Source organism: Plectrocnemia conspersa, unplaced genomic scaffold (genome assembly GCF_051122295.1).
Source record: "Plectrocnemia conspersa isolate PC_06_02 unplaced genomic scaffold, ASM5112229v1 ptg000011l, whole genome shotgun sequence".
NCBI classification, from domain to species: Eukaryota; Metazoa; Arthropoda; class Insecta; order Trichoptera; family Polycentropodidae; genus Plectrocnemia; species Plectrocnemia conspersa.
The window spans coordinates 15,213,738-15,241,582 of NW_028277175.1; the positions used below are offsets into that span (position 1 = coordinate 15,213,738).

The 27,845-nt window shown below is 31.2% G+C and overlaps 4 protein-coding genes across 11 annotated transcripts; 2 read left to right on the plus strand and 2 right to left on the minus strand.

Annotated features, from left to right (window-relative positions):
* Window positions 1-71: 71 nt before the first annotated feature.
* LOC148229635 (enoyl-CoA delta isomerase 1, mitochondrial-like) lies at window positions 72-1,558 on the plus strand. Of its 3 annotated transcripts, none has more exons than XM_088198080.1 (5): window positions 72-223; window positions 373-625; window positions 697-843; window positions 909-1,121; window positions 1,186-1,558. In XM_088198080.1, exons 2-5 carry the CDS (start codon window positions 377-379, stop codon window positions 1,438-1,440), a joined length of 864 nt encoding a protein of 287 aa, XP_088054206.1. In that variant the 5' UTR covers window positions 72-223; window positions 373-376; the 3' UTR covers window positions 1,441-1,558. The 3 variants fall into 3 exon arrangements, with proteins under 3 accessions (XP_088054206.1, XP_088054204.1, XP_088054205.1); XM_088198078.1 differs by having other exon boundaries at window positions 95-181; XM_088198079.1 differs by having other exon boundaries at window positions 152-263.
* LOC148229636 (dynein regulatory complex subunit 3-like) lies at window positions 1,443-8,269 on the minus strand. Of its 3 annotated transcripts, XM_088198077.1 has the most exons (9): window positions 7,888-8,255; window positions 3,113-7,566; window positions 2,877-3,049; window positions 2,613-2,822; window positions 2,397-2,537; window positions 2,152-2,332; window positions 1,915-2,091; window positions 1,704-1,843; window positions 1,443-1,635 (listed from the first exon to the last, which is right to left on the minus strand). In XM_088198077.1, exons 2-9 carry the CDS (start codon window positions 3,566-3,568, stop codon window positions 1,551-1,553), a joined length of 1,563 nt encoding a protein of 520 aa, XP_088054203.1. In that variant the 5' UTR covers window positions 3,569-7,566; window positions 7,888-8,255; the 3' UTR covers window positions 1,443-1,550. The 3 variants fall into 3 exon arrangements, with proteins under 3 accessions (XP_088054203.1, XP_088054202.1, XP_088054201.1); XM_088198076.1 differs by having other exon boundaries at window positions 2,877-7,566; XM_088198075.1 differs by lacking the exons at window positions 1,443-1,635; window positions 1,704-1,843; window positions 1,915-2,091; ... (2 more) ...; window positions 2,613-2,822; window positions 2,877-3,049 and having other exon boundaries at window positions 5,352-7,566; window positions 7,888-8,269.
* Window positions 8,270-11,243: 2,974 nt separating this feature from the next.
* On the plus strand, window positions 11,244-19,893 carry LOC148229637 (target of Myb1 membrane trafficking protein). Of its 3 annotated transcripts, XR_015811430.1 has the most exons (13): window positions 11,244-11,382; window positions 12,896-13,143; window positions 13,323-13,430; window positions 13,515-13,610; window positions 14,177-14,329; window positions 14,396-14,542; window positions 14,629-14,680; window positions 14,763-14,848; window positions 16,239-16,304; window positions 16,379-16,481; window positions 16,551-16,644; window positions 16,943-17,002; window positions 18,642-19,893. XR_015811430.1 is itself a non-coding variant. In XM_088198081.1 (12 exons), the coding sequence occupies exons 1-12, from the start codon at window positions 11,316-11,318 to the stop codon at window positions 18,819-18,821; spliced, it is 1,542 nt and encodes a 513-aa protein (XP_088054207.1). In that variant the 5' UTR covers window positions 11,244-11,315; the 3' UTR covers window positions 18,822-19,893. The 3 variants fall into 3 exon arrangements, 2 of the variants coding, with proteins under 2 accessions (XP_088054207.1, XP_088054209.1); XM_088198081.1 differs by having other exon boundaries at window positions 14,629-14,848; XM_088198083.1 differs by lacking the exon at window positions 16,943-17,002 and having other exon boundaries at window positions 14,629-14,848.
* A 1,953-nt stretch (window positions 19,894-21,846) lies between these two features.
* Window positions 21,847-26,378, minus strand: Pdi (protein disulfide isomerase). Of its 2 annotated transcripts, none has more exons than XM_088196456.1 (8): window positions 26,189-26,378; window positions 25,913-26,110; window positions 23,903-24,174; window positions 23,506-23,670; window positions 23,320-23,429; window positions 23,118-23,238; window positions 22,621-23,043; window positions 21,847-22,536 (listed from the first exon to the last, which is right to left on the minus strand). In XM_088196456.1, exons 1-8 carry the CDS (start codon window positions 26,337-26,339, stop codon window positions 22,483-22,485), a joined length of 1,494 nt encoding a protein of 497 aa, XP_088052582.1. In that variant the 5' UTR covers window positions 26,340-26,378; the 3' UTR covers window positions 21,847-22,482. The 2 variants fall into 2 exon arrangements, with proteins under 2 accessions (XP_088052582.1, XP_088052581.1); XM_088196455.1 differs by having other exon boundaries at window positions 22,606-23,043.
* Between the last annotated feature and the right edge of the window lie 1,467 nt (window positions 26,379-27,845).

Genomic DNA, 27,845 nt, shown 5'->3' on the forward strand with positions numbered 1-27,845 from the left:
TGAAGGAAAAGTAAAAGAGGTACTTTAACATTAAAGTAATAAATTAGCAACGCTATATCGTATAATGAAATAGTTTAAAATTAAAAACAGTTCAAGCGATTACAATTGATCGTCGTGGAACATCACTATTCCATGTGACGTTTCGATTGAAAGACATTTATCAGTACGGCACGAAGTCTAGGTCTAAAGCGTCTTAATTTCGTTAATTCACTCTATTAATATTGTTAGTGTAATTTTATATTTTAAAAATCAAGCTAGTCATTGTAATTAATTAATCTTGGAAAAGTTTTATAACATAAAATTATCAACCACTTAATACATAATATTTTATGGAATGATATATTTTTAATAAGTGTTAAATTACTTTTACAGCAAGATGTTTTTGACCAGGACCATAACTAAAGCGATCCTTCGGGACTTCAATATCGTCAATAAAGGACTAAGCAGAACCATGAGTAACGCTCCTTCGTTGTTAGATATTAAAGTAAACGACGCGACAGGTATTGCAACTGTCACGATGCAAAGAGCTCCAGTTAACAGTCTAAACCTTGATTTACTACAAGCTCTATCGACTACTTTAGATGAAATAGCATCTAATAGATCTAGAGGAATGATATTAACATCAGTATGTTTTCGATTACATAATCAATATATAATATAATATATTTTATACTAAGTTTACCTTATATTTTATAGGCTATGCCCACAACTTTTAGCGCAGGTTTGGATATAATGGAATTTGTTAGTGGAGATCAAAACAGACAAAAGGAATTCTGGGCTTCACTCCAAGATTGTTGGTTAAAGTTATTCGGATCCACTTTTCCCACGGCTGCTGCTATTAGTGTAATTTAAAATTGATGATATTATATAATAAGGCGGGGCTTAATATATAATTTATATTATTATAGGGACATGCTCCGGCTGGAGGTTGCTTATTGGCAATGTGTTGCGAATATAGAGTAATGATCGAAGGAAAATTCGCAATCGGCCTTAACGAAACAGCATTGGGTATATCAGCTCCCAAATTTTTCCAAAACACTTTACGCAACACTATACCGAATCGCGAAGCTGAGTTGGCTTTAACGTTGGGTAAATTATATAGTGTTGATGATGCTTTAAAGGTAATTTAAAAATAATTATCTATAAGATAAGATTTATTTTTACGTTTGTATATAATGTTTACAGATTGGACTCATAGATGAAATCGCTAAAGATAAGAATGACGCTCTTGCTAAATGCGAAATGTTCTTGGGCAAGTTTGCCAAAATAAGTCCAATGGCTAGGAGTATGTCTAAGATGATCTTCAGACAAGGATACGTTAAAGAGCTTGAAGATACCAGAGACGAAGATTTACAACAGTTCATGATGGCTATTAACTTGCCTAAAGTTCAGAAAAGCTTGCATGCGTATATTCAGGCGTTGAAAAATAAAGGCAGTTAATCTCGTTATGAAGAATTTATATTTATATGTAACGTGTATATAATACGCTTTAAAAATCTATGAGATTTTATATTTTTATATCATATGTATGTAATACACATTAAATAATATTAATGAATAAGTATTTCTTTTCGTTGATCCTCAATGAAAGTAATGATTTCCAATATCCTTGAACGGTTACGTTTTTCTTCATACCTTTAATAAATTATACTAATAGAAATATATACAACACATAACAAATGTTTTTCAGTAGCAATACATACTTATCAATATTTGTGATAAGATTAGAAGCCCATTCTTTGATCTTGTCTAATAATGCTTCTTCATTATTATTAATAAATTGAATATGGTTTTCGCCAGATAATGAGATGATATCCAATAAAACCTCTGGATCAGATAATAACTATAATCATATAATAGAATATGCATTAAAATAAGAATATGATTAAATAATCTGTTTTAATTAATTTTTACATCTAGCATTTCCACTTCACTATTCTTTTCTTCCTGTGACATATTGGTAAAGATTGCCTTTTCAATATTAATAAAGTTAGCGTCTTCTTCTCGCCATTTATTAAACACACTTCTAGCTTTAAAAATCAATTCTTGTAATAATCTGTAAATATTATCTGTAAAATCACTCCTTATTTTCTGAAAAACACATTTGACATTAATATTAAAAAAAAAAATTAATTATTAGATCAATCATACCGTGCATTGTTCATATAATTCCATTTCCCATGACATAAGATCTTCCCATAGTTGATCAACCAAATTAATCGAATAAGTTCCAATTTCAAATTTGTCATAATTTTCCATATTTTCTTCATTTTCTAAACCAAATTTTGCAATAGCTCTACTGTCGATTTGATTGGAATAATTTAAAATTGCCCTAATATTTAATAAAATGTTAATTATAAATCAATATTTCTTGAAAAGCAATAAAAATACCATACATTCTGCTTTTATTTGCAGAAGAGCTTCTCATTTTATTTATTTCATTTTGAAATAAATTAATTTCATTATCGCGAAGATAATATTGACCATGTGCGAATCGTTCATAATCATCCATTATTTCCAAATATTTAATTTTATATCTAAAAAAAATATGTGATTATTATATAAATGTATATTTCTGTATTCCAAATATAGAAGTATTAGATAATAAATACTTTTCTTGTTCTTCACTTAGTATTTCAGAAGAATTCAAAAGTACGAGACCTTCATTGTCTGTTTCAAACAGTTTTATAAACGTATTTTGATCATTAAACTTTCCTACAAAGCAGTCATCGTTAAACTTTGCTTTTGCATCATCTTCTGCTTTATTTTTTTTAACAATGTTTTTAAGATTATCTTGTTCGTCCAAATTATCAATTAATGTACTACAAGAAATGATTATTAAACGTTTTATAATTAGTATATTATATTATAATTACCTATATTTTAAAGCACAATTATTCTTTTCTTCTGAATTCACAGATATGTAATCAATATATTTGATATTCGGTAAAACGGCTTTTAGAAATACATAACATTCAGGTACATCACAACACGGATTACCTTTATAACTCAATGATTTTAAGCCCTTCAGTTGTCGTAAATAAGTGACCTTTAAATAAAACAGTAATAAATCAACAAATGTATTATTCAGTTGGAAAAAGTTGATACTAACTTGTTTATAATCGGTTATGCAATTGCCAGAAATGCTTAACACAATCATTTTTTGTAAATTGTCTAAATTTTCCAGTACAGAAATTTTGTTATTGTTCAACATCAAAACGTGCACATTTATTAGTTTGTCGAGATTTTCTATTTTGGTAATTTCATTAAATGATAAGTCTAATTCTTTCAAGTTGACCAGTTCGCTCAAATTTTCAATTGATTCTATTTTGTTATGTGTTAAAGTCAAAACAGAGAGAGCTTCAAACATCCACAGATAGTCAATTTTGATGATATTTAAGAAATCGAGTCTCAGCTTTGTCACCAATTTGAAGTTTTTTGATTCTTCAGCAAACAGCTTACCCTTCTCACCGGGCGGTGCATGCTTTGATAGGCACTTCTCTAACATTTCCTTATTTATAACGCCGAGCTCTACTCCGTGTCGAAGTTCTGTTAAATTGCTCATCATATACTATTGTAGAATATATATTGACAGGTTTTAGGTCATGTATATACACAGAATTGAATTGAATTAATAAATTGTTATCATGACAACCAGTATCTGGTAGCAACACATACAATAAAGAAGATTATTGGAACGTTAAATACTGTTGTTTCAAATAAAGTGGCCAATTTTTTAGTAAAATATAAAACGTTATAATTTTTTTAAACTACAATTTTATTAATTAATATATGTTTCATGAACATAAATAGTCTTTTGCCAACGTTATAACAATGAATGAATCCCTTGTTTTAAATCTTAATTTTTAGAGTATGTGAAGTCGTCAAAGATCGTTTATATAATATAACTCTTACTATTGAATTTTGTATTTCAAAGAAATAATTGAAAATGCTAAAAAATGTTGTCTGTACAAAAAGCATCAGGGAAATATAGGAGATAAGACAAAATTTACAATCCTAAATCGTTTAACTTTGCAACACTAATAAGTGATGTATGAGGTCTCGTATTATCATGAAGCAATATCGCTTCAAGTCTGCAACAGATTGAGCCACTGCAGTAGTATTTATTTGAAGTATATAATAGTTTACAAATTAATATATGCGAGTGAACGGTGGATGAGACATCACCGCCCGTTGTTTACCCGTCGAAGTATATCAAAAGAATGTGCCGCCGTCACGTGAATGAATAAACATATAAATAGACCCTCAGCGATTCTAATAATAAATAAGTTATTTCGAAATGTTGCTATTTTTTACTTTCGGTAGTTCATGTGGTACCCATTTGTCCATTTTTTACCTTTCATATGGCCAGTCGAGGATTTACTTTGCTAGAGGCCCGAGGCATTACAAATTGCATAAAATATGTTAAAACTCCTCTTTGCCAGAAACGTTAATAAAAAAAAGAATAAGCAACTTTGTATTAACAAATCTGTTTGACGAAGATCACGAGAAGGAGGAAGCTAGCACTTTATTAGGAAATGATAAGAAAAGTATCAGTCAGTCAGTGATTTATTATTACAATTAAGTTACGTATTATTGATATGATGGAAGAAACATAGCGACGAGATTAAAAAAAGATATAACGTGACCCGTGAAATCGTAAAGGGATTATAGAAAGGGAAAGAGTCCTAAAAATGTAAAATGATATTATATTAATCATGTATTTACATCAATTAACGGTTCTATCAGTAAATAAAATCAAATTACAAAGAGGTTTGTGTTCAGTGGCATACATAAATAAATTATAATTCTTATCAATGCTGAAAATTATGTTTCTTTAGATCAAATGTATGTCTTTTGTAAAGCTCATTTTCAATAATGATATCTCTAGTGCGATATTTCTCCTTAGCTTTAGTTTAAACTAATATAATAAAAGAATAAGTAAATCTTTTGTCGACACCTAATGCATAGGAGCCCAAATTAAGAAGAGAAAATCAAGTCTGACTGAAAATAGTAATAAAAACTACAGTAATATTAAATACCTACGTTAAATAAATATGACAAGGTGAACAGTATTCGCTTTTATATATGTATGTATATATTATAAATAATTTTAATATACAGTGGTACCCATGCGCTTGCGTTGCCACTACAATTACATGCCTCGTAATGTTAATACATACATACAAATAATTGCCTCGGTTTTCGTCAGTTTCGGTTTCAACGGTTGTTTTCGGACGGATTATCGACGAAAACCGAGGTACCGCTGTACATATATCAGTGATGTGCGGTGACTTTTGAAACAGGGCATGCGTTCAGGGGGGGGGGGAAACAAAAACTATACTTTTCAATTTATTTTCTTTATTTGATAAATATATTATGTATTTATTTTTTGAAAATCAATTTTATTTGACTATCCTTCTTACAAAAGTCATCAATAACCGCATCATATAATATATTGTCTTTCATTAATTTGTCTAATAGTTTTTTTTCGATTGATATTAATGCAAGATCTGACAATCTATATTCACTTTGACTATTTCTAGTGAATGTTTTTATTCTTTGTATAGAAGCACTTGTCACCGGTATGGTAAAAAATAATTTTATTAAATTAAATACTTCCTTTAAAATATCTTGTAGTTCATTTTTAATAATTATATTATTAATGCAATTTACAGATTTTAAATGGAATTCTGGTGACGAATATATATAAATAAGTTCACTTTTCAACCTCATAAAATTAAAAAAAGTTCCATACGAGCAGCGTTGAAGTGATTTAAAAGGTGATTCTGGAAAATTCTTTTCGTATTCCGTAAATTTAGCCACATTTAAAAGTGCCATAAATTTTAAATTATCAATATCTTTAAAGCGATCGGTAGTATTCGTAGAAATTGTTTTAAGTATTTCGAAATATCGAGCTTTATACCTCAGTTTCAGACCTTCTCTATTATCATTGTGATTTCTTTCTCTATGTAACTCTTCAATCATGACTTTGTCCCATAATGACTCAAAATCTTTTTTTTGGTTAATCAAAAATTTCAGAAATTTTTTTATTTCTCTTGAACAATGAGATATGTCGAATGTGTGTTTTTGCAAAATATCAAATAAAATATCAGCAGAATTAAATATGGGTGAAAATAGGTTGAGATAGAAATTAAATTCTAAATCTTGTAGATAGCGTCTAAGTGCTTCTGCATTAATCACATCATTAGAATCCCATTGATCTTCATCTCGGATTATTTGGTCAAATATTATTATTAATTCTTTTCTGAATTCACAAACCATCTTTAAAATGTTACTACTGTAATTCCATCGTGTAGGAGCAGCCGCAGGAAAACGTTTCTTTATTTCACAATCGAGAAGAGATACTATTCTTGAAGACTTAGAAAAAAATGATGAAAATGATAATATATATCCGAAAAAACTCTTGCACCCTATTACATCATTAACAGATTGTAATAAAATAAGATTCAATCTGTGAGCATAACAATGTACAAATATGGAGTTTGGACAAATACCTCGAATTTTTTTTTGTACTACATTGTGCTCCCTAGACATTACAGACGCTCCGTCATAAGTTTGAGCAATTAATTTTTTTTTACATCCAAATTTCACCAAGGTATTATGAATATGATCGAAAAGAGCATCAGCTGTTCTATTGGGACTTGCATCAATAAATCCGACAAATCTCTCTTGAATGATATCATTCCCATCTACGTATCTAAAAACGGTCGATAGCTGTGTTTTCCGGCTGATATCTGTAGATTCATCTACAATTATAGAAATGAATGTCGATAAACGAATTTCAGCTTGTATCTCATCTAACAATACTTTTGAAATCGAAGATATTAAGTCATTTTGAATGTGATTCGACACTCCTTTAAAAACATTAGAGTTGTCTAAGTGATTTTTTAATAATGTGTCCGATTCGCTTAGAAAATACAATAATTGAACATAGTTGCCTCTATTTACGGCATCATTATTTTCAAAATGTCCTCGAAAAGAAAGTTGTTGTTCAGATAAAAAGCAAATGACGTTAATTAATTTGGAAATAATATATCTGTTGGCAGTAACTTCCTTATTATATAATTCAACATTTGCCTTAAATTGAGCACTGTAAAAATCTTCGATACGATTTTGTTTACCAAACCTTTTTAATTGTATAGTAGCGCATATGTGAGGTTGAGAGCATTCGTGCCTTTTACGAGCTTGACTTAAATTGTTTAAATCATCATACCCAAATTTATTCCAGACATTCAGCTCTTGAGAAAATAATAAGCATGGCCAACAAAATAATTTTGCTAAATGAGCACATCCACAAATCCACTTAATTTTTGCATATACTTCACTATTGAAATGTCTCTTGAATGTTTTAGTTTTAGATTGGATGTTCAAATGGGATGTGGGTTTTGGACTTTTAATAATAATTTCCCTTTCATTAAACGGAAGAGCACTAAAAGTTCTTTTCAGTAAAGATTCAATTAGGCAATTGCAATTATTTTCCAGATTAGCATCACGGTTGAGATCACATTCATTGCTTCGCTGTTTGTCCATATTAGGGGTACACTAAAAATAAATAAAAATAATAATTCAGACAGTCAATATTTAATTAACCCTGTGGACGCGTTAATCAAAAATAATATTTAATTGTTTTTTTTTTTTAAAAATGCAAATGTTACCTTGATACTGTGTTTAAATGTTCTGATTTTTTAATTTTTATTATTTATTATTCATCTAAAATTATATTTTATGTTTATTCACAAAAAAAAGTTTTTTCTTGAAAAGCATTTTTTTCACTGATTTTTGCGTAGAGATAAAAAAAATCAATTGGGTGACTTTAGTCGATTTCCACGTTCAAAGGGTTAAGAAATAAAAAAGGCAAATTACCACGGAAATAGTTATCCCATTTGTATGGTAAAATAAGTCACGAACAGTATGACGATCGTCGGAATGTAAAGTGTATGAGAGATTTCGGCAACGTGAGACAATAAATAGACAGATTCAGAACGTCACGAGCACGAGCACGAGCAACGGCCCAAGTTGTGTTAGTGCACATGCGTGACCAATTCTATTCCCGATAAGCATGGCGCACGCGTATCGACTGCGCAAGACAGCCGAAAGCCGAATGCAGTTATATGCGTGCGTACTGCTGTGTCGATCGAGTGTATTGTCGTTTGCTTGTAACCGTCGTTACTATTGGTTACGATAGATAACTTTTCGAGCTAAAATAGAGACTTAACGTCCCTTGTTGGCTTAAGTTGGCATTACTGCATTCTCACATATATACAATTGCAATTCGTAGTTTGACGTTTAACCCGTTTCGACCCAATTCAAATTTTAATTTATTTTTTAAACTGATTTAAATATGAAAGCTATATATATGACTAACTTTCATTTTTGTGTACTTCGTGAACTTCATCAATTATTTTCGAATTCATATATTAATAAAAATTCTATAATATATATAATTCATAATTGAAAGAGAAAGTTGAAGAGCCGATTTGGAACAAGCCGCGGACTTTTCACGTCGTACTTGCATGATTTTGTATACAGAAATAATTATCGAAACGATATATTCAAAAATTTCATTATAACTTTTAAACAAAATTACCGACAATAAAAAACTCTTTATTTTATTTATTCTTCATTCATACAACATTGTTTAAAGCTATAATAATAACGGTCGAAACATTTAACTACGAATGAATGTGTGTGAGTGTCCAGTGATGCCAACTAAACCAGTATAATAATAAACAACAAGTTTCAATTGTAAGAGTATGAAAAAAAACGCCACACGATATATTTCACAATAAGTACTCTAATTAAACTAATAATATAGATAACAGTTGTTATATAGATAATTATTGTAACATTAGGAAACTATGTCATGATTCCCAAGGCTGGAAACTTGACCATTCGAAAAGGACGCATGGTAAAGCAAAAAATTGTATTGTAAAGCTGAAATGGACATTTTTGTCAAAAAGGTGACTTGTGACATAATGAGGCGTGATGAATATCTGAAGGTAATTTCAATATGTTTTTTTCTTTTGCTATATAATTAATATTTATACATATATTAATTATGATTAAATTTTAAGGACGGATATCAAACAATAATACAATTTATCAGAGACCATAGTCACCTCCATCTGAAGAGGGCAAAAATAAGTTCTGCGATTATTTTGATACTATCTTGAAGCCCGACTGCTATTACAACATGATAATTATGGCATAAAAATGGCAGATGCATCAATTAACCCAAAAATGCATACTATTCTTCATTTAAGGGAGAAATGGAGAGATTATACTTTAGGTCCACATAACTGTCTCCAGGTAATTTATATTGAAAATTAATATGTTCGCAATGTTGTTTCTATGAATTAATATGTATTTATTAATTGAAGATTTTGAAAGAAAAAATACCTTTTTATGAAAAAACAGGACATTTAATTAAATATTATGAATCACCGTTTGCTATTGTTATTGTAACGACAATAATGAAAAGAACGCCCATTTCGCCTCGTGTATGCGTTCGCGAACGCCGTCATACAGCGTTCGGGAATGTCCCCGAACTTGACAGCAGTCGCCTCCGATTGTCGTTACGAAGCGATCGGATCACGTCGAGCTCAATAAAGTTTTACACACAAACCCACGTGTTTTGGATTCAGACGTAAGAACTAACCAGCACGCGTATCCCTACACGCAACAGAACTCATTCTCTGCCTTTAAGTCTTTGACTAGTGATAATGTATTCATAGACAGCACTTAAATTTTAAATGCGTGCACCATTGCAGCTGTTCTTCTAGGCGTTCAATTAACAAAAGGGCAAACACAATCTGAATATCAGTTGTTTAATTCTGTTGTAGGTATCACGCCACAAATCGTTATGACTATTTATGTTGTTATATAAATAACCAGCTTGAGACGTAATATCTCGAAATAGTCTATTATGGCGTGATATTTGTTTTCAGATAAATTTTTACGGTACATTCATTGCAAAAAATTATATTTTTTGAAATTTTGAAATAATATTTTATTGCGGATTACAGAATAGAAGCATAGAATTAAATTCCACGAAATTTCGCATAAATCGAGAAATAGAATACATACATAAATGGAAGATAGATTACAACAAATACAAATCCGCGCAGATAATATAATTTTCGTTCTATCTACTGATTAGGAAAGTGCGTATGTAACCTGTATTTTGGCAATTCGCTTAGATGGGAAGAAAATTTCACCTAGTATCATCGCAAAGGGGAAGAAAAACAAAATTTAACGTGTTTCAGGAATTTGCGTCCTATAAAATGAAACAACCTAGTCCACACAAAGTTATAAGAAAATGGGTTGATTTAATTCTGACACCTCCTTTGTGGGGTTGTGGGACATGTTTGCTTATTTGGGATTCAGCCAGTACTCACCGCGGTAGAGAAATGAAAAACTTTGTTGCTGAGAGGAGGATTGATGAAATAATGATTCCTGTAGGAATGACCGCTTATCTCCAACCACTTGATATTTCGATAAGCATTCAAAGCCATTCAAAGATAATCTGCGCTTGAAAATCAATGAATACATTGTAAAGAGAATGGAGAGAAATATACGTGGAAATTTGTGAAGCCTGGCCTGCAAGAAATTGTAACATGGGTAAAAAATTCATGGGACAAAATAGTTGACCGTTACGTTTCCAAACCATTACAAGCGAGTTACCAATTCAACAGAAAATGGATTTGCAGTAAGTTTGGTTGGAATTTCAGAAGAAATGACCTGACTGTTTTCGAATAGATTTACATATACATATACAAATGTTATATGAATGTATAATTAATAAATCAACAATTTATAAATTTTTGTACTAAGTATATAAATTTTTATAGTTGAAAAATAAGCCGTAGCACATATTTTGGAGCAAAAACAAAAGTAAGACAGTGATTGTGTTTACAAATCTTTGTAATTTTTTATACTTTCCACGAATATTTTTTAAATCTCGCTGAAGCTTACCATCATGGTCGATATTTAAAACCATATTTACTGGCAATTGTAAAAGTTATTTCACTGATATTATCTTCAAGATGCGAATGATCGTAGATTTTTTTCCCTTTGTTGGAATGAATTAACGGAGGCATGTCCTTATCACAGTTAAACGTATTTATATTTATTAGTTTTGAACGATATAAGAAAATATGTATGTGTATTGCATGTTAAATATTTTGTTATGGCCAAATGTTTATTTTGTTCTATTAATCATAGTCTTTGGCCATAAGCAGTCGTCGGCGGCCGCGTCAAGCTCGCCCAGCTTGTTGTGAAGGCGGAGGACGATGTCGTTCTTTAACGTCGGCGCCCTCGGGGGCAACCCTTTCAGCTCTCCGTTGGGCCAAAAGATAGGTAAATATTTTTTAAAGAGTATTTGGGAAAGTTACCGCTAACCGATCGATCTCTTCGCTGCGACACTTTCCACTTTCCATTATCTCCGTGGCGAAAACCACGCAATTGTTTGCGTCGTTGAGGCGTAATGTCGTCGATATTATTTTATTGTGTTGCGTTCCGTTCCGTGTCGTTCCATTGTCTGTGATTGATGACAAAGCGCAAATTTGCAATAAAACATCGTCATCTTTTACACACACGCCTTTTGTACATATAGTGTTTTATATCAATAGAAAAACAATTGTTTCAGTGCATTATCAGTGTATTGCTAATTATTTATGATATGCTATTTTAAAATGGAATTTATATGGACTTTGCAAACGTGATAACAAGTTTATAAACCTTTTAAAACAATCAAATAAACATTAATTAAATTTGAGTTAATGTAAATACTACATAACCTTTATAGTCCCAGACAATTTGCCCTAACATATGCGAAATTTTTTTGAAAAATCATTGATTTCCCTTTTTTAAATAAATTAAGTTTTGTGTATTCTCAATGATGTAAAGTAATAAAAATCAATAATATTTGTTTATTACAACAATAAAAAAAAGATTATATTATTCATATTTATTTACTTCAAAAATAGAAGATATAAACACATTTTAATTATATCGTCTAGTACAACCTATCTTTAATTGGTAACAGAAAAGAAATACCATAGGATTATTTTTCAATATTTTTTTTTATTAAACACGTTTCGGACAATTTTTTTAAATACGTTTTTAGTTTAAATATAATTATTGAGACCTACTTATTGCTAATACTTAACATCTATATTTAGTGAAGCATATTACGTGAACTATTTCGGTAAAATATGTCTGAATAGAGATAAAAATGTACAAATATAAAGAATTTCGTGTATGCAATATCTGCTTCTATTTTCACTTCGCCAGCCATCCCTATCATAAAAAAGGAGCCGGCAGTCCGCGGCGACGCAGTCATTTCTTTGTTACAAAACAGAATTACTAGGAGCTGCTAGGTACCTTTGGACTTGCCTGAGTTAAAGCAAATGTATTTATTTTATATTGACAAGTTAAATTAAATTTTAAAAAATTGCGTTGAAACATCGGCTTGTAGAATTTTTTGCATAGGTAGGGTGGACTGATATTTTGGCCCTTTAGGACTAAAAGATAATCTTATTCTGTATTTAAATCCTACCCCGATAAAACTACTTAGATTAATCCCATACAATGAGCATAATTTCATTCTCTAATTCTGTTCCAAACACTATGGGCATCGTCGTTTACTAGTTCTTAGCCATGTAGATATCGTTTTCAACAAATAAGATGTACGGATTAAAAAAAATTCATTACTACCAGTTTTTAGTTTTGCAATACCGGTATTACTGATATTGCAATCCCTAATTATAACAGCTAAAGGGTTAAGAAGCTAGATTGCGTTTTTTTTTTTAAATTATAAAAAAATTGTAGTCGCTGACAAAAATTACAATTGATATTTTTGTTTTTATAGAACAAGCTACCGACGGAGGTTTGCCGTCTGAAAATTGGGCACTCAACATGGAAATATGCGATTATATAAACGAGAGTGCAGATGGACCCAGAGATGCCGTCAAAGCAATCAGAAAACGGCTGAGTCAGAGTGCTGGCAAAAATTACACCATTGTAATGTATACACTCACCGTACTGGAGACATGTGTAAAGAACTGCGGAAAGCCTTTCCATACTCTAGTATGCAGTAAGGAATTTATACAAGAACTGGTCAGTATTTTTGTACATTATATTTTCAACTTGTGTAAGATCTGTTTAATGCCATGAAATACTTATTTTTGTACTGCGAAATATGTGCACTGATAACAGTCGACTTTATCTTTATTTCAGACAAATATAACTTTAGTAAAAATATTTTTTTATGTAAACACGGATTATTAACGTTTCAGGTAAAACTAATCGGACCTAAAAATGACCCGCCGGCTGTTGTGCAAGAGAAAGTTTTGAATTTGATACAGTCTTGGGCTGACGCTTTTCAAAATCAACCAGAATTATCTGTTTGTGATATTAAGATAATTATTATCAGTTAATAAAGATTGTAGTATACTTTTTTTATACATATATATATTGTTTGCTTTCAGGGCGTTGTCACAGTATATCAAGACTTGCGCTCGAAGGGTATCGAATTTCCAATGACTGACTTAGACACAATGGCACCTATATATACACCTCAACGGGTATTATATAAAAAACGTTTTATATTTAAAAAAAACATATATATTACATAATAGATTATAATTTTTAAATTATGTTACACCAACTTTCGTATCTGGCTTCGCCTGCATTTTATTTACAATAATATTGTATCTTTGCAACATACAATCACCCACGAGGGAAACATTCATCTCTCAAGTCAATTTTTGTCATGTTACATGATTGTTATTTATTGTAATGATAAAGATAGTGTTCTGAAAATAAATAAATTTTTACCTAATCCAATCATCATGTTCATGTTTGTTCAGTATTTTCACAGCTAGCTGCATTCTAATGCACGTGCTGCATTCTATATACAATAGGGCTACTAACCTTGAGGACTAGTTTGTGATATGAATCCATATTGATTCAGGAAATTAAATAATTCAACTGGATAATTGATATCTTCTTTGTTTAAAATAAATGTTGCATTGACCTAGAAATTCACAGTAGAGCATCGTATGAAAAAAATCATATTACTATAGATTCATTTACGAGTTTTTAACAAGCAGTCAACTCTGACAATTATTATTAATTTATGCAATTTTAGAGCGTACTTGGAGATACCGTTGACGTAGCGGTTCCAGCAGTCTCCATTATCACTCCAAATAGTGTAGTGCCCGATCCTGTACCAGCATCGCCGCAAAGAGTTCCAGCTTCGCCCCAAAACCAGAGGACTAGTCAAACGCCGCCAAATTCAATGGTATACAGACACATTAATCTAAATCAAGACTAAAACATTAACAATTTCAACCTATGCAATTTCAAGGTCAATCTTTCGCCGAGTCAAATCAACAAATTGCACGGGGATTTAAGTATAGTTCAAGGCAATATGACCGTCATGAACGAAATGCTAAACGAGATGACATCTACCAAACACCATCAACACCACGCCAGTGATTTAGAACTATTACACGTATGATCAATACCGACCGAATGATATATTTTCTATGTGTATATTATGATTTTTCGTTATAATGTGTTCGATTCGCCGTTTTTTAGGAATTGCATACCATACTCCAAGCTATGCAGGCTCGCCTTGTCGAGCTGATAGGTAAGATATCAGACGACTCGTTAACGGGAGAACTTCTGCGTGTAAATGACGAACTTAACAGCTTAATGCTTCGTTATCAAAGGTTCGAAAAGAACAGAGGGGCAGCGACCGGCACAGCAGCGCCTTCCGCCGTATTGGCCGCCGCAATGGGGGCGCCCCCCGTCGAATGTTAGCTTCTTTTTCTTTATTTTTTTGTATTATTTCACTGTAACACTATCGTTTACACTATTATCTATGTCAATTCAAGGGGTGGGCACGAAAAATTATATTTTTAAACTTTAGTTTTGTATTACATACATAAGTGAGTCGTGCTGAGAGTCTTTCGGTATTCAGAAACTATAAATTAATTACCCCCTTATTAGAAAACTCATGTTCGTACAATTTTAAGACTTGGTTAGAAAAATCTGTTGGATGGATTCATTTCAACGTAAAAATACTAAAAGGAATGATATTGCTCTTTTCCATCTTGCAGTTTTTTTTTAACTTAAGCACTACAATTACTTTAAAAATATGGCTGAAATATCTAACCACCAATTTTTTTGAAGATTAATTATATTGATGATCATCAATCTAACTCATTGATGGAGTAATATGCTGACTGACATTTAGATTATTATTTTTTAAATGGCATTTTATGCTCAATGATAAAAGTAAACGTATTTCTGACATCATTGCTAGTACTTTTCTTCATTCAGTAATGGTAAATTGTCAGTTCTTAGACATTATAAATACGCCACTGTTTATAATTATTGATGAGAGAAAATTGAAACATTTAAAATAACATCAGCTGCTTCACTATAACAATGCACCAGCTGACTCAGTGTGCGATAATTTTTTTGTATCTAAAGTTTGGCAGAACCTTCTTATATTCTAAATCTACTCCAGTGACTGATTTTTGTACTTTTAAGTACTAAGAAAAATATATAAATTAAATTTAAAACATAACTCAAAATAAATATATGAAACTATGGTGTAATAATTAATTTAATCAATAAAACAAATATTATATTAAAACCGATAATATCTAAAAAAAATTAGAATGGCTTATGTGATATTTTCTTAAGTGAAACTCCTTAAATGTTAAACGACATTTTAATAACATTATTTTGTAAATATTAAAACCAATACAGTCTTGCCTTGGCTCGCAAGTTTAATTTGTTCCATAACGGAGCTCGCAACTAAAATTACTCGTATGTCAAATAAATTTTCCACATTAAAAAAAAAATGAAATATTAATGGCAATTGAAATGGTAAATACATACTACCTAAATAATGATAAAGTTTTTTTTAAGTTACGCAGTACATTGAACGTATGTTAAGTCAAATTAAAAAAAAATTGCTAGTATGTCGAAATACTCAAGTTAATGTTTCACTGTATATTATTTTAGTGCTGGCCCCTTACAATTTTGAAAGTTATATTGTTTTAGCTGACTGTTTATTATTTTTTCAATAAATATAAATGAGCCCCATTTAACAATTCACAGTATTATAACATATTAACATATATTTGTACCTAAGAAATGTATCATTGTAATAATGTTTTTTATAATTATTTTAGCTAAAACTACTCCTGAAGATTCGTTGATAGATCTCAGCGATGAGCCGCCAAATTTATCAAAATTGAGTGAGTTAAATTTTCAATTCGAATTATGTGCATACAATGTTTCTAGAAATCTTATTTATATTTATACATTTTAGCTATTAGCGGTGCTGATAAAAAAACTATCACTAGTTCTGATAAAGACGAGTTTGACATGTTTGCCCAGTCACGAAATTTAACTTATGAAAATACTAAAACTGGGTACGATTATTTTACTGTTAATTTTACTTGTTGCGTGTTACTTATCGTTCTTTTTTTATTTTAAAACAGTGGCAGTAGCTATGCTGATAATTTAAATCCGGAACATTCAAACGTCGGACTGGTTGCCTTATCTCAATCGAGACCAACGACTGGATTACCTCAAGTAATTTCTAATCATTAATATGTATATCTATGAATTTATTTAAATCATCACAAATATTATTTATAGCAATTGTGATGTATATTTGTTAAATGTTGCATTTCTATTATTTAATATTAAAAAAATACAGTTAATTTGAATTATATTGAACTTAATAAGATTATCAAAATATATAATTATTTTGGTAGTGCTTGAGTTATTTTTTACATATAATGTTCATCTTTGTTATTATTTATGTTGTGTGCTTTTATATTTTATTTATTTATTGTGCCCTTGTGTGTTTTTCTTTTTATATACTCAGCCTGTTGAAGTTAATGAGAGAGACTTTGACGAAATTGCCGCTTGGTTAAGCGCGGAAGAGGTTTGTTTCCAATATTATTTAAATTTTTAGTTTCATTTCATTTCAATTAATGAAACACATCTTCTCTTTCACTCTCAATTAGTAATTGTTAACAATAATTAAGCTCATGTAAATACAGTTCACTTAACTTATTAAATTTCATTAAATTTGGCTGTTGCTGTACTTTTATGTTTGCATGTTGGTGTTAGTGTATTATTATTTCAACTAAATTACAGTATTTACGTAGCATAAGTAACCATAAATATACTCAATTTTTTGCTAACCACACTAATTTTATATATGTATATATACATAAACTATGTTGTTTAAACAACAACATAGTTTATGATGTATATAATACATTTATTCCAATAGACTTATTAAAGATAAAACTTTCACAAATAAAAAAAAATATTTCTCATTTGCTTTTTATATATCTACATATCAGGCGCGGGCGGTGAGATATTTTCCCTCTCGATCGCTCACGCGTTAAGTGACGAGAGCTTATCTCCCATTCACTCTCGTCACTTAACACGCAAGCGATCGAGAGGGAAAATATGTCACCGCCCGCGCCTGGTACATATGTATATAAAACAGAGCTAGATAATTTTGCAATTGGCACTAAATTCAAACCTACAATTTACGGTATTCAGATAGATCATAAATGGAACGTTAAAAATAAAATAGTAAAATAAGTTGTATGTAAATCCTGCCCTTTTATTTATAGATCATAGGAACATTACAATGGGAAATAAAGTCCTTTTACCGGCCTACCCCTAATAATATCAAAAAAAAAATCAGCGCATTATTTAAATCTCGAATTGAGAACATTTGCACGTAGATTCACTGGAATATTCTAGTATTATAATTAAAATTACTTTTAATTTGTGAAAGTTATTTGTTTTTATTGCTGTGATGTCTTGAAACAATGTAACATTCACTTACTATTTTGTGAAACATAAAAACATAGTTATTAATTATTAAAAGTTTGATAGGAATATATCAGAAAATAAAACCAATTTTACTGTCATCACACTAACAACCAAACTCCTAAAGTAAGGTTATTACGTAACCAATTGCTGGCGGCTCATTGCGTATTTTTATTTTCCTTGAGCTTGATCTAATTTTTTTTTAAACAATTTGCATTTAAAATAACTTAAAAAAGGGAATTGTAAAATTTGTCTGCTTATAAAATTCTAATCTAAATATGAATTTACTCATTTTACACTAACTTATATATTGGAAAGAAAACATAAGTGTCTGATGTTGATTCTAGACATTACATGTTCACGAAATATAAATGTGCTTATTGGTCCAAGTGTGAAATTTGAAATATTTCACTATGCGCACATGTAAATAATGTATTTTATTAGAAGCTTTCTATTTATATGACTTTTTCGTGGACCCTAATGCTGATAATCGATCATTTCGTGATTCAATGATAAAATTCATGATATTCCATTTAACGTTCATTTGTATTATATAACTTGTTTTTCGTTTACCTTTTAATCTAAGCATATGTGAAGTGTTCGTGTTTTTTTGCGTATAAAAACTACGAACATCTGCTTAAACATTAACAGTTATAATTAATACCGACGTGTGTTTGTATAATTACGTGTCTTATCGAAATATTTTTTTAAAAATATTATTATATTTGTAGCAAGCTACCGGAGCTTCGTTGGATCCACTTTCCACTCAAGAGAGCGTGACGAGCACAGATTTTGACAAGTTTCTGGCCGAACGGGCAGCCGCTGCCGAATCAGCTCCACCGGCCAACCAACAAACCGCTGCCAGACAGCGAAATGTGAAAAAAGACGACGAATCCATGTTTGCTCTTTGATCGAACAACGCCATCATTTATGCCGCATCGTTAATCACTTGTTAAAATGCTTTTTGTATATTTAGTTTATAAGACGTATAGAGAGAAAATAATACATTCTATTCAGCGATTAAGCTTGTTTAAACATATAACTGAAACAGAAGTTAATTGAACGATCACGTCTAACACACAAACAAGTTTTAAAATATGCACCCACAAATTAACTAAATAGAACGCATTAGCTTACAATAGGATTGTTTACAAATGCCTTTTAACAAAATGCCGATTATGTATTCTATATTAAAAAATATATATAAATCTCAGTATTCGTAAAAAATGTTACTTGCGTTAAATGTGGAGAGTATTTTATAAAAAATTTAAAAAGCATTTTTATATCTTTGTATTTTCTTAAAATTTATTTTAAGCTGCTTTTATTCGTTATTATTCTGTATATTCAGGGTGGTATACTTAATAAATTATATTATTATTGAACTGTTTTTATACCATTTTTATATTAAATAACATCAAACGATCGCCATATATAAAAATTGAACATGCCACCCTGTTTGTAATAGTTGTTAAATCTAATTTATTTGTTACGATTATTATTGCATTTTCTTAAATGTATTATTACTACTGTCATATATATTTATAGAGAATCTCTAAACATAAAAACCAAATTTTTCTATCGAGAAAAAAAATACCACATACCAATTTTATAATTGTTTAATTATTTAAAGTTATATATGGAATGAATATATTATTTATTGAGCATATTAATATATTATTTGTCGAATTTAATTTATGTTAGATTTTATTTAAGCGAAATAAAATTTCACACAGTTGCATGTTATGGTGTGTAAATATTTTATTTTTATATCAAATATGTTATTCAAAAATACTAGTCCTTTGATTTCTCTTTTTAAAATTAGTTTCTTCCATTCCAGCACCGATTTATTGGTAAAAGGTTAAAATTATTTAAACATCTATTATTATGTATCATAAAAATATAAATGTATGTAATTAAATATTAATGTTATGTATGTAATTAAATCGAACTTTGTGATTTATAATATATTTCTTATTCGATGCACCTGGGTTTTTTTATTATTTATTGTATCACTAGTCTAGACTATTGTTAGCTCTCCTAAAGTAAAGATTTATTTAATAATTGAGACATCTAGAATCAGTAATGTCTATATTTCATATTTTTTCAACTATGTGTTATTTTTAAAATTATTATTTAATTATGTTATATAAAATGCAGATTTGTCACATTATTATTGAGAAACTCGAGGGCAATGTGCCTTGTATAACCTACTATAATAACCTTGAGCATGCTTCAAGGAATGCTGAGATATGATTCCCTTGAGTGGCATATACTTGGGGAAGCACTTTTTCAGGTTGCTGGTAGGAGTTAAGCAACATTATTTGCCGGAATTTGCCCCCCCCCTCCTTGTATTTGGCCAAAAAATGCATAACATTTAATGAAATCGAAATATTAAAAAAACGATCACGAACTGGCTAACTTACCCCTCCCCCCCATGAAAAAATTGAAATGGCGCCTCTTATTCTAAGCCAAAAAGGAACATTATTTAGGGGGGCATGTGGAGGGATTCGCCTTCCCCCCCTCTCTGAGTTTGGCCAAAAAATTGCATGTCATTAAATAAATACCTTGAATCTTAATGAAAAATAAATATTAAAAAAACTGAAATGACGTCCTTGATTCTAAACTAGAAATTCTCAGGTTATTTCTCGAAGAAAATCTAAAAAAATGTTTCGAATCTATCGCGAAAATATTTTTTAAAATATGTCATTTCAGTGAAATCATATCGGAATATACTTTCATTGATAGATACATATTTTTACTAGTGAACATATAATTTATCTGGCAAGTGCTAGTATAATTATACGATTTCAACTTTTCCATATGTAGTAATATATGTATACATTTACACCCGTATCATTATTTAATACATGTGATGTATAAATGTTAAGGTTAATGTGTATTTTTCAGTAAAATTATATTTTCACTAATAAAGTCCAAATACATTTTTACCAGTAGATAAATATTTCTACTAGTGAAAATATAATTTAACCTATATAATATAAAATATAATTTAAACTCTATTTGACAGTTGCGAAACATCCATTTGCTTTTTTAATCAGTCCCTTGTCTTTCTGAACATTTTAAACTATCTCATGCATGCATTGGGGAAGTTTACTCTACAAATTTGTCGCAGGAAAAAGCCATACTAAACGAAGACAAACAAAAACAACCAGAATTTGATCATATAATCAGCCATTACTTGCTGGTGTCTGGTTGTTATCTCATAATTTTCTATTTTAGTTTCGTTAAAATAAGACATATACAAAACTTTATTATGTAAAAATTATATGGTTTTTCTTGTCGAATGTAAAAAATGATAATATTTAATTACATAATAATGATGCATTTACTCAAAAGTAAATGTTACGTGTGATTCTAAAGGTCACGTTTATAATTATTGTATATTTTTTACCTTGACATTGTAATCTTGTAAAGTAACGTGGCCCAACACGTACATAAATTAGTTTCATAGACACGCACACTTGTGTAATCTTATCTTATTTATTTTTGGATGTTGATATCAAATTATAGTTACTGTGCTGTAGCAAAAAAACATTTGTTCAAATGACGATTAACATAATGTACATTCTTCAGGCAGTTATTTATTGTTTTAAATATTTGTTCAAGTGGTGGTACTTTCATATTTGAAGTTAAAATAATAAAAGCTAGTTTCAAAGGAAGATGTTTTTATTAACAGTATTTTATACAAATGTGAAGATTAATCTCTTTTCGACCTGCCACAATGATCTAGTATATAAACGAACTACAAATACGAACAACAGTATAAAGAATAAAAACTAACATTAAAAATATATATCTATTCTTAAAAGCGATATCTGTGAAGTTAATTGTTATATATAGTTAATACTTTCTTTGTTGGACACATTTGTTACTTTATAGGAGTGGAATTATAACCGGTTCAATAAAAAATTAGAATTAGTATTTAAAAAAAAATAATTATTGGCATTCATCATTACATATATAGGCAATACATATACATAATTCAGTTCAAAGATATTCACACATATCGCAGCTATTAAATGCACCATAAAATAACACAATCCATCTCCTGAGTAAAAAAGAAACATATAGTAGACAAAATATATATTTTTCATTTTAAAAGGCAATCATAAATATAATCTCGACGTCTTCAGTCGATCCACATACTACGCTTCTCAAGTCACATTCGTTGAAGAGGCATTTCGATTGATAAATGGAAAAGAAATTGGAATGTGATAGAATAGAAGGTGATGGCATTGATTTTATGTATATATATAAATAAAATCAGAATACTCTTAAGATGAGAGTCTTCAACAATCAATGTTAACTTAGAAAGCATTTGTTAGATGCGAATTTTCAACATCCAGTGTTGATGAGTACTTTTAAGTCACGTTTTGTCTGCACTGTTATCATTTATTTATGTGTAGACTCAAATGCGGATCTGCGCATGACGCTCGAATCTTTGTATCAATGATGGAATTGGCATCGATGTATATAGTCTTTTTCAGTAATATGAATATATTTAACACAGTTTTTTATTTAAATTACACAACCACATCGTCTCTGTGCACTTTATAATTCGTCCCTTGGTGCAGTGTCGGCGTCTTCGTCTTCTTCTTCGGTCGCCTATAAAAATATAATTCATTTTAATAACGTAATTTTAAATAAATATAGAGATAAATGTAGAATCATCACATTAAACGTGCTCACCTCTTCCGATGCCGTTTGTCCGTATTCACCGCCAGATTCGATGAACTTGATCATGCCCTCGAGTGTCCTCTCGCCGTTGTATTCGAACACTTTGTTCTCTTTGGTATATAGTTTGATCGTCGGGAACGATGAGATCTTGGTGTGTTCGAGTTCGTTGGCGGTCGAGTCCATCTTGGCGATGACAATATCGGCGTTCTTGCCGTAGTTTTCACCCAAGGTGTCGTAGATAGGAACCAACTGCTTGCAGTGTCCGCACCACGGCGCGTAGAATTCGACTAAGACAGTCTTGGTTTCGTCGAAGACGACTTCGTCAAAGTTGCTGGCGACGAGGGTCCAAACTGGATTTTTGTTCCAATCTTCGGGAGCTTCTTGAGAGATGAGATGTTGCTTGAGTTTACCGTCGAGGTAGTCTTGCACGAATCCCTAAATTTGGTAAAAATAATTTTTAGGAACGTATAATAATTACTAATAGATATAAGGTGTTAGTGTATACATACTTGAACATTCTCGGCAGTTAAAGCTGGATTAGCTGGCTTATATTTAGACATATCTTCTTCCAAGCCGATCAATCGCATGGCTGGAACTTCCTCTTTCTTCATTCCGAAGAATTCCATAATTCTATAAAATATACAAATAAATATTTGATTTTTCAACAGAAATAACGACATTAAAATATTTAAAGATACAAAAATTACACACCTTTCATGGTCTGGTTCGTCAGTATTGATTGTGACAAACAATACTCTTCCTTTGAATTCTTTAGCGGCCGGTTTCAATGCTTCGACGTGTTTCTCCAAATCTCCAGCTTCCTAAAACCAGAAATACTTCAATAATAATTGCGCCTCTTGGGATTTATCAACAATATTTATTCGTTAAAACACTAACCTTAGATACGAACATCAACAAATGGTTCTTAATTTCACCGCCGAAGATTTTAGCAGCAGTTTCGTGACTGAACTCTACGACGAGCGGCAAAGATTCAGACGATACCCATTTCTTGATATCTTCAGGTTTGTTTTCGCCTTCGTATACAATACGACCTTCGTCGAACTAAGAATTGAAAGAGAATGTGTTAAAAAAACATTTTTATTGCCTTAAAGATTGAATAACAAATAAATAGTAACAATAATGATTTTTTACATGCTTATAAGACATTAACTTTATTTTTCATAAAAGGGAGCATATATTTTCTATTAATCATCCTGATTATCCGCCACCTTATGAAGGTTGCAATATATAAACACGTAAGCAGGAACATGCAACATAGTAAATAAAAAATCACCTTCTTGAACAGAATGATGTTTCCGCATTTGGCTTCGAATTCTGTGAAAACATCTTCCGAGCTGGTGACGCCGAAGACTTGATCGTTGAGCTCGGAAGCGGTGGCGAGGAAGTTCTTGGCGTTTTCGGATTCGCGATCCTTGAAGAAGCCGATTACGGCGACGTTAGCGGATTCGGAGAATTCCTTGGCTTCTTGCGCGGTGGTCAGTTCTTTAGCCGGTGGACCGGTCTTCTTCAACAACCAGGAAACGATGTCGTCGGCTTGTCTACCGCCTGCGTGTAATTACATAATTTAGTAATCAATAAGTAACAACCGTGGCAATGATAACGATTGCCATTAAAATTATCTAAAATGTGATAGTTATTATCTTGTAACACTGTAACTCGATAATTAAATAAAATATCATCGGGCTAGATAATACCTGAAATTATGTAAGCACGCATTTTATTTAATTACCTTTTATATATTAACTAAATATATACTTATATAAGTTGATAGTGTGATTTTTCAAAATAGATGCATATTTTTTTAAATATCATCAGTCTTTGCGTTTTTTATTCTTATATTTTTTAAAATGTATAACTTTTTATAAATTAACGATAATTTTACTATTCTTTCAATCAATGGCAGTGAAGATAAAATAAACTCAGTTAAGCTATATGAGTTTCAACTCGGTCATCATATGACAATAGCAGTTAAAAATATCTGTAATGCAATAGACAGAGATGCCATTAAATTTATAGTGTCTAATGTGGTTCTAAAATATTAATTTCGAGAATTTTGACATTGAATAACTACGTAAGAGAAGGTAATCTTTAGGGGTTGTTAGTGAGGATATTAGGGCTGCCATCAAAGCAGATCTGAGATTAACGATACATAAACTAGCACAAAAGCTCAACGTCATCTACATCAGTTCAAATGTTTAAAAAATTAAGAAAGGTGTTAATTTGCAGAATATGGGTATCTCATAAATGGTCTGAGGAAAATTACTTTGCCAATAATTATTGATTCTAGAACAAAAAACTTATTTTTGAGTCGAATTGTTACTGAATCGCAATCAACCTCCAATTTCAACCCCGAGAACAGGATTACACCCCAATAAGATAATATGAAGGGCATAATTCACTATGAGTTATTGGATTATAGACAGACAATAACGACAGATACGTAGTGTGTTCAGCTGATTCGTTCAAAAGCGACTCAGACCATAAAAAAGACATTTAAAAAATTAAAAAGGGTGATTTTATCCAAGAAGATGATACATAAAATCAATGGATTTTCTCGAGAACTCCTTTCTCACCCACCGTATTCTTAAGACGGCGTTTCAAACGACTATCATCTATTTAAATCCCTGCAACAGTTTTTAGGTGTAATTTTTTTTCTTACAAAAACGGATACAAAAAAGCACATTAAAAAAATGATAACACGTGGAGAATAACTGTATAAAAAGATAGAGAATATATAATTTAGTAAAAGTATTACGCGTTTTAATTTTACCTCATTTAACCAGCACCCGATACTTAATTTAAAAATTATGAAAAAAATAAGTTTGATGGTATCAGTTTCTCGATTTTGATCTAATCAAATTGAATAGAAAGATAATGTTATAAAAAATGTATTTTTAGATTTGAAAGCTTAATATTCACGAATAAGTTTCTCAGAAGCAGCTATAGATAAAATTCGCGCTAAGTTATTTAGTTTCCATAAATATCGAAGGTTAACTGCGTATTTGTTAGCTTCACAGGAAGGAGAAAAAAATTGTTGGTTTGAAAATTTGAATGGACTATGGACTTTCTTCAATGAAAGGTCTAAGAACATTCACATTTTTAGCATTTTCATAGAATATATATTAAAATGGTTAATTTAAAAATGTATATTAACTGGATTGGATATAATTGAATAATTAGTGTTTCCTCTTCGAACAATAATTAAAAAAGTGATGATCTCATTTTTTTATTGTAACTAATATCTTTAAAAGTATCGAAACATTAAAGAAAAAAAATATTTTACCGTTGTATTCCATCGAATTTCCGTTCTTGAAGAATTTGAGCGTGGGATACCCTCTGACGCCATGCTGCTCCGCGAGTTCCTGCTCTTGGGTAGCGTCGACCTTTCCTAGCTTGATCTCAGGCTCGTCGGTCGCCAATTGGGTGGCGGCTTTGGCGTACTCGGGAGCCAGGCTCTTGCAGTGTCCGCACCAGGGAGCGTCTGCGCGAAACAAAAGCGTCATGTGATGCCACATCGACAAGTCGAAACTTTTTAAGACAGAAAGTGCAATGTACTCACAGAATTCGACTAGGAGGTTGGGGTACTCGGCTAAAGCGGAGGCGAAGTTGTCTTTGGTGAGGACGAGCACGTTCTCCTCCAGGGTGTAGGCGTCTTCGGCGCCGACGAGGGCTACGGCGCAAAGCGCGACTACCAGGAAACGGAGCGACATGGCTAGAGGTGTCGGCGCGCTGACCGCTGACGAGTGAGTGAAAGAGCGCGGCCTACGCTGTGACGGCAGGCTGGACGTGGCACCGGCAAAGCGTGGGGACACGCGATTGGCCGGAGATGCGCTGCGTCCTGACGCGCTAATTGCCGACCATTACCTTTACACGTCACTACTCACTACATAATTCTCATCCCTACGATTACGAAAATAAATCTATTCAACTAATTTACATTTTCATTTGGAAATATTTATCATGTACCAAAAGTTTAAATACAAAAACACACACACAAATTTATGGATATCTTATGAATTGAATATTTTATGTATTTCAATAATTATAAAAAATAATATGGATAATATGGCCGCCTCTGAGCCTATTAGAGCAGCTAATTCTTTCGATGAATAAGCAGTTAAAAAGGATCAATCGTCAGCTAAGGAAAACACTGTGATCAATATAAAAATATGTCTACTGTGCTTCAAAATGTACCACACAATATCATTTTTTATAATAAAAAGTGTATCTTACGCCGATAACAATAGTTTGGTTAACATTACTTTATTATCCACTTCTGCTTCCAAGCAGAAGTGGATAATAAAGCAATGTTAATGGCCATCGTCATTTTCATAGTTTCAAAGGGTAACGTTTTCAATCAATTATATGTACGGATTTTAAAAAAAAGTATTAAAACCCGTATTTTATTCTGTAATACCGGTAGTATCGAAAGTCAATTTTTGTTCCAATATCGGTATTACTGCTATTGTAATCCTTACCTAGTTCCATATGGACGACTCGATCACATATTAGGAACGGAATAGCGTAGTCCGTAATGTCTCAGAAGTATTGCAGCAAGGTGCTTGTATTGCTTGATCTGTTAAATCAGTTTTAACGAGTCTCTCTCATCTTTACTCGTTATTGTATTTATTTAAATATAGATGGACAATCTTTATTGCAAATATTTGCAAATTTTCGGCGTTCTAAGCTATTATGGCTATATCATCAGTGAAATGAATATTGTTTATGAGGATAATTTGAATAAGCAATGTATAAAATAATTGGTAGCTAGCGAGTATTGATCAGAACAATGAACACCTTATGAATAACTTTATGAAATGAATTATTTTCTGTAGAAGAAATCCGAAGATTCATGCATAAGCAATACAACAACATATTTATTTAAATGCATATCTCTTTTAACAATTCCTTGTTAAATAGCACCCATTGTTTATTATTTAGTTACTTATACGTACTCCTCTTTAGGTATCGATTGCCTTGTTGAATACTAGTCCCAAATATAGATTGTAGAGCACAGGCGACAAAACGCAATTTTTTAGCTTTCGCAGCTTCCCTAAATAAACAAAAAAACTCCAGATGAGCTTTTTTGCCAGTTGTTTGTGTTTATACAAACTTCCAACACCGTGTTAAATAGAATCAAATGACGCCTCGCTTCGGAGTAATTTGCATCCACTTTGGTGCTAGCGCCCCGAGAGATCACACGTACAGCCCGCCCC